General features: G+C 35.8%; 1 protein-coding gene across 1 annotated transcript in view; it reads left to right on the top strand.

Annotated features, from left to right (window-relative positions):
* LOC113226735 overlaps positions 1 to 6,390 on the top strand; it is a 26,022-nt gene extending 19,632 nt beyond the window's left edge. The window contains exon 7 of the mRNA XM_026459459.1: positions 5,455 to 6,390. Within this exon, the coding sequence (XP_026315244.1) occupies positions 5,455 to 6,390 (936 nt within the window). The remainder of the gene's footprint in view (positions 1 to 5,454) is intronic.
* Positions 6,391 to 6,629: the final 239 nt, after the last annotated feature.

Here is a 6,629-nt window from a genome sequence, read left to right as displayed (position 1 = left end):
TAGTTATTTCTTATTAGAGATGGGTCATGGATAAATATCATTGGGATAAATACTCCATAAATATCCAATTTTACTCGATATTTATCCAAAAACGTGGATAAATATTTTTAATCGTGGTTTATTATTTATATTTAGTAAAACAAAGTATACCTACATAATTATAAATATTTATTTTTTATGTCATGTGTTTTAATTAATAGATTTTGTGTGTGAAATGTGAAAGAGAAGCCTTAGGTTATTTCAAGTCCAAACATGACTTTATTTAGTACGCAGTAGACCCCTTTGACCATAAAGTCGGGTCGCACTTTATTAACGCAGGATATGTCAGATCAAGGGTCATAGTTAATTTGATAACTTTCGAAAAGCATAGGTAGAACAGTATTGTTATATAAAAGAAAGGTAAAACCATAATTATTTAATAAGAAATGAATTGTAATGAATTTTATTATAAAAACACAAAAAAATAATTATCCATGTTTTAGGATAAATACTCAGTAAAAACGGATATTTATCCTTAGACGGATATTTATCGGGTAAAAACCCACCTCTATTTCTTATGCCAGGCTGCAATATTGCTGTCTGACGCGAGTGTTGTATTGAAACTCTGAGCAATCGAAGCATCCTAAGTAAATAAATAAATAACATAGAAAGACCTTATTTATCTACAAAACACGTAAAGAAACATAACTTAACAATTAAAACAAATAACCGTGATGTGGACAAAAAGGATGAAGATCAGCATTGCTGATTTTCAAGCTTCACATTAAAGCTATTCGCTTGCTGCGTCAGACCAAGCGGAGTGTACATTAAACACCAAGCGATTAATAGAGGCTGTCTGTGTTGCACTATAATTGGTGCCATAGACACGCGTGTTGCCCGTCATTTTGTATCATAGAAAATGTGAATTTTTATGAAAGGGAAATTCTAAACTTAGCTGAAATATAACAAAATATTGTAGATCAACACGGCCAATACATAATTGATTAAGTTTGATATTTTAATGATTTTCATTTATGATACCGCGCGGACTTATTGGTCTACACAATGCATACCTAAACTGGTGGCGCTAGTATTGAGTTGTGACGTCCAAATTCTAATTGTTAGTAGTTAAATTAAGGCGCATTTACACGGAGAGAGTCTTTTCATCGACACGGCTATCGGAAGGTAATAAAAAAAATCATATATTTCTCATCTCATCATCAAACCGAAAACGAAGAACTGCAACAAGCACATTCGTAAGATCTGCTGGTTCGTTTCGTAGCTCAGTTGGGAGAGCGTTAGTCACGGTATGCTGAAGTCGTTGGTTCGAACCCAGACGGATCGAAGGAATTTTCTTAATGTCCGATCTTTTTGTATTATAATTATAACATGCTATACTAAACTAGGATGATCTCTGTGACACTTCATTTGACGTTTATCATAGGGATGGGGTAAAGTCGTTAGATTATTAGTGTACTTTATTTTGAAGCAAAGTTCTCTCATATAGTTTTATTTTTGTGACTTATTCTGAAAAAATATATAGAAGTGTGAAGTGTTTTGTATTATATTGAAGGCATAACATAAACAACTATAATCTAAATGCAATGCCAATAGTTATTTTAGAAAATTTCAAAAAACATATATCATTAATTCAATAAAGTAATAACACTGACATGTTAATTCATGATTGCCTGAGCTGCATGAGCCTATGATTAAAATTCATACTTGGAGAATGAATGTATTTATTAATTAAATTATCGAAATCGTTTTATCGATATACCTCATCTCTAGCAAATTCAGTGTGCAATGAAGTAACCTTAATAGTGTCGTATTAATTATAGAAGAAAAAAATCCCGCTCATTTCTAACAAATAAACATTGATAATGGTGTTATTGTTACTTTAGTGTCCCCGTCATGCGCAGGGCCGTACTCGGTGCAGGGCCGCTTAGAGTGATTGCGTGGTCCCACAGTGTATTTACTTGAATAAAGGCTATTCGTTTCAAAGCGAGGCTTATAAAAATTGTTTATGAAATACGTAACTTTGGGAACCTCGTTACAGGGTTATATTGTGTAGATTTTTGTGAACTGTCGCAGGGTCATCACCCTAGATTATTTCTAGTATAGTGAAGTAATTTCACAATAAAATAATTGAATATCATTTTAGTAAAAAATCTCGCCTACGATCATGTCATACGAGATTCACAAGTAACGTATCTAGTGCGACTGTTTATGAGAAACATATAGTGACCACGATGTAACGACGCAAGTACAACGTTATGATACGAGTCCTATGGCGATTGCTGCTGATACGCAGTCCGCAGAATACGTGAGCTTACCGATGTTAGTACTGCTAGACTAGTTTACTTTAGTTACTTACATAGTATAATGTCCTACGGGATTCTCATGTGAAGTAAAGCGGCTGACATTCAAACCATATTTGTATTGCAAAAACGAGCGATTCGTTCTGTGTACCGTCTAGGCTCTCGGGTTTCTCTCATCATGACTGTGGCATCACAGTACATTTACTCAAATATTTTATATGCCTGTAAAAATATACGTAATTCCAATAAGAAAGGAGATATCCATAATATTAACCTTAGAGCTAAATCCAAACTCATGGTACCACGATTTCGTTTAACCAAGGTAAACGACTCTATGGGGAACTATATACGTTTTTACAATAAGATTCCGGAGCATATATTAAGATTATCATTTCCTAAGTATAAAAACTACATTAAAAATATTTTGATTGAAAAATCATATTACAAAATGAAGACTACGTGTTAGATAAAGGTGTATGGAAAGACGACATGGCTCTAGATTCCACAGCGTATTCCATAGCATTTAAGTTTATTTGAAAGGCGCAATCCCCAGAGTTTCTTGCTCGTTCTTCTCAGGGAAGTCAGCGTAGTGAACGAGCATTACCTTAAATATGACGCTTCAAGTGTAAATTTATTTTACCTATGGAATGAATGATTCTTTGACTTTAATTATTGCTTTCGATAGTAGAGAACGTAGCTTGCCACGAATCGTGTGATAAACTCTCTCCTTGTAAATGGGTTTTTAGCCTAAAATTCTTGACTAAGGCCGACGACATATAGTGCAGCAAAACTATATAAATCACGGACTTATCACCTGCTTACAGTAGTATTCCGTTCGAATGTTTTTCCGATTCGTAGTTCCATATGGAGGCTTGTGAATTTGGAATTTCGCACGGAAAAAGCCGTTCCGAATGCAAGAATTCGATAGATTTTGTACATCCGCAACACGGTCGTCAATCGGTCAATTTTTGCTGCGAGACAAAAATACGTACAGAATTTACGAAATATCTGGACTCGAAGCCTCGCGTGTCTCAGCTGAGTCTTGTAACGGAAATAACCGTATGTGTGTGATGTGTGTACAGAATCCCGAATCGATATTCCGAAACGGAATTCCGACTGCATGTAGCCGGCCTTACAGGCCTACTGCGTAACTGAGTCGGTTCCTGAGATAACTACGCTGTGCGGGAGAAGTGACAGTTTACGTATTAGTTACGTTGCGCTGCACACGATATAAATTCAACAAGACTTTTCTGACGATATTCAATAACAAGTTGATTGAAAACAGTGCCAAATGGCAGTTTTTTTATTATCGTTTCATATAGCAACATTTGATTAATTTGGTAGGCACTTTTTTTCAATCAGCTTGCTATTGAATATCGTCAGAAGTTTTATTGAATTTCTCTCGTGTGCAGCTCGACTTATCTGTTACGTAAACTGTCTGTCTGTAGCTACCTCAACAGACTCAGTTAAGCGGTAGGCCTCTAGTAACATACAATAAAACGAGTATGGTAACTCCCAACAAACGTAGCAGCGCGGTTTGTATGTGTGCGCGCCCACCGAGTGTTCTGTACGGACGCACATATTTCGCGATGCATTCATGGTCGTCTCATGCGTTGTTCATTATTATGCCAATGTGTGCGTCCGTACTAGGTAGTCTACTTCCGTTCCGCGTCCTTCACCCGTCCGAAGCTTACTTCAAAGAAGTAATACTCGAAATTTAGAGAAGCACGATGCGAATGAAGCTTTGTACTTAACATTGTTTCTTGATTTGGTCGAGTATTTGACATGGTTGGTGGTATCAACATTCGCATCCACATCAGCATCTGCATTCATCGATACTGATATTCATTGGGGATGTCGAGTCGTGACATGACTTGAAAGGCACGCTGGAATAATTCACAAACCTTCCGGAAACGGACTGTAAGCCGAATGGATTTCAGGGGTCGGTAACCTTTTGAGTTGGAGCCAAAAATTACCATTTACAATATTTCACAGTTTTTAATGAGTCACTAAAATTTGTCTTGTGAAAGAGTTCGGCCAGGGTAGCACTGCCACCTTATCTATTTCTGCCGCCAAGCAGTAATGTCAGCATTACTGCGTCCCGGTTTCGAAGGGTAAGGATGCTGGTGAAATTGTGAGAGTCAGAATGGCGGGTGTACCTTAACGGATCCTGACAAATTTGGTATAAAAAAAAATGAACCTAATTTGTACTATTTTAATACCTCTGTTTAAAAAATTTGTTCCTCCATCAGAACGAAGTTATAGCCTTAGAATAATAACGCATAGAATGATAGTTTCATATCAAACGAACTGTCACAGGTGAGGCAAAAATCAAATTGATGTAGGCTAGTTTTAGTAGTAGGTTAATTTTCGGTTTTAGTGAATATTTATATAAACATACAAGTTGAAAGGCGTTACTTCCTTGGGGAATGTGATGTTAGTATCTATTTTATGTTTGTCTGACGTATTTTTACACTCATTTACCGCACATTTCGTTATTTTTAGCTAAAATTCTTGATCTGTTCGCGGTGCAAGTTGACCTTGAGCACTGAAGGCCCGCCCGCTCGTGTAGGCCCATTGGGCGCGCTTCAATTTGCCTCACTTAGCGTGTGCGGGCTAGGTTTATATGCGTTATTATTCTAAGGTTATATATAGCCTTGTTATAGCAATATCAAAGGTACACCCGCCGTATTGACTGTCCACTACCTCAGATTAGCAGTATTTATTTTGATAACCTGTATCATAACCAAGTTATAGCAAAATAATAATTGTAAATATTTTCGTAATTAAAAAAAAATAAATTTCCGCCATTTTTTTGGGACGGCAAAGATTCCACCAGACAGCCTCTTTATATGTCAGTATCTTTCCTTGTTTTAATTCAAAATGTTACAAGCGCGTGTCCTTAATACAGTTTATAAGTGATATGAGGCCCATTTGCCTGATTAGTTGCCATTTCGTGTCTATTTCTGGTTATATACTCGATGATGAATACACGATGGCCCGAACACGGCACGTGACGGGCGTACACACATATAAACCGCACTGCCGAGTATGAATGGACTACCATACTTGTTTTTATTATACTATGTTAGTAATTTGTTAATTTGTAATGAGTAGACAATTAAAGAACTCCTTTTTTTATTTGCTTTTTCAGAGAAAACTAGAAGCCCGACTAAAATCACAACGACGTTACGAAGAAAAGAAACGAAGAATGACCGGACAGAGCTATTTAGGTTTCAGAATAAGCCAGCCCGATAGGAAATGGATACAAGACGTTCCTAAATCTGAAAGAAAAATGGGTCCACCATGTAGTTCTAACTTATGCACAAAAGGCTTTAGAGATTGCGAAAAATTCAAAGAAGAAAAAAGATTAGAAATATTTAATAATTTCTGGAATAATCTAGATTGGAATAATAAAAAAAAATACGTCAGGTCTTTAGTGGAGAACGTGCCCCCTAAAAGACGCCGCCTTAAACATAAAGGCGAAGTCTCAAGAAAGGGCGCTTCTAAGAATTATTATTTACTTTTAAATGATGAGAAAATCAAAGTTTGTCGTGTTATGTTTCTTAATACTTTAGGCGTGAAAGAAACTATGGTGAGAACATGGTTGGACAATAAAGAAATACCTAGAAAATCCAAAAAACCCATCAAAAGCCTAAACGTTGATACCTACATAGATACATTACCTAAAATGCTACCCAGATGCCTATATTGCAGAGAACTCACAGACTTCTTATACATAAACATCAATAATATAAAAAATATATTTCAATTGTACAATCAATACATAAGGGATATGAAGATAAAGAACATACAGCCAGCTTCCAGAAAAACATTTTCAAAAGTTCTTACAATGAAAAAATTGAAAATTTTCAAACCCAAAAACGACCAAGACATATGCGATTTGGTACCGCAACATAATAATATAGACACTCATAATAATATAGATCTAAATGAATATATAGATGAACAGAATGTACACGGTGAACAAATTATTGACATACCAGTTGTAGTTGATAAGAATGTTGCACATATAACTGAAAATGTTAACATAATGACGCTTAATTATTACTATCACTGTACGATATAGGTTTGTTTAAAAATAAATGTAGTAGAATACTCTATACCACCTGTACACAACCTTTTTTTCCTTCGGACCACCATTGTACAGGGTTATTTGTGGAACACAACAACCGTGCAGGACTATATTACTAACATCTTAAAAAACAACTTTTACTCCATGAGTTTTTACAAAACTTATTAAAGAAGGATGGCGAAAGCTGACCAAAAATTAACGAAGTGCCGTTCATGGACTTTGCTAGTATAATT

This window comes from Hyposmocoma kahamanoa, unplaced genomic scaffold (assembly GCF_003589595.1).
Source record: "Hyposmocoma kahamanoa isolate Upper Pololo Valley unplaced genomic scaffold, ASM358959v1 198, whole genome shotgun sequence".
NCBI classification, from domain to species: Eukaryota; Metazoa; Arthropoda; class Insecta; order Lepidoptera; family Cosmopterigidae; genus Hyposmocoma; species Hyposmocoma kahamanoa.
The sequence above is the reverse complement of the archived record's forward strand: the minus strand, read 5'-3'. Positions and strand labels throughout refer to the sequence as shown.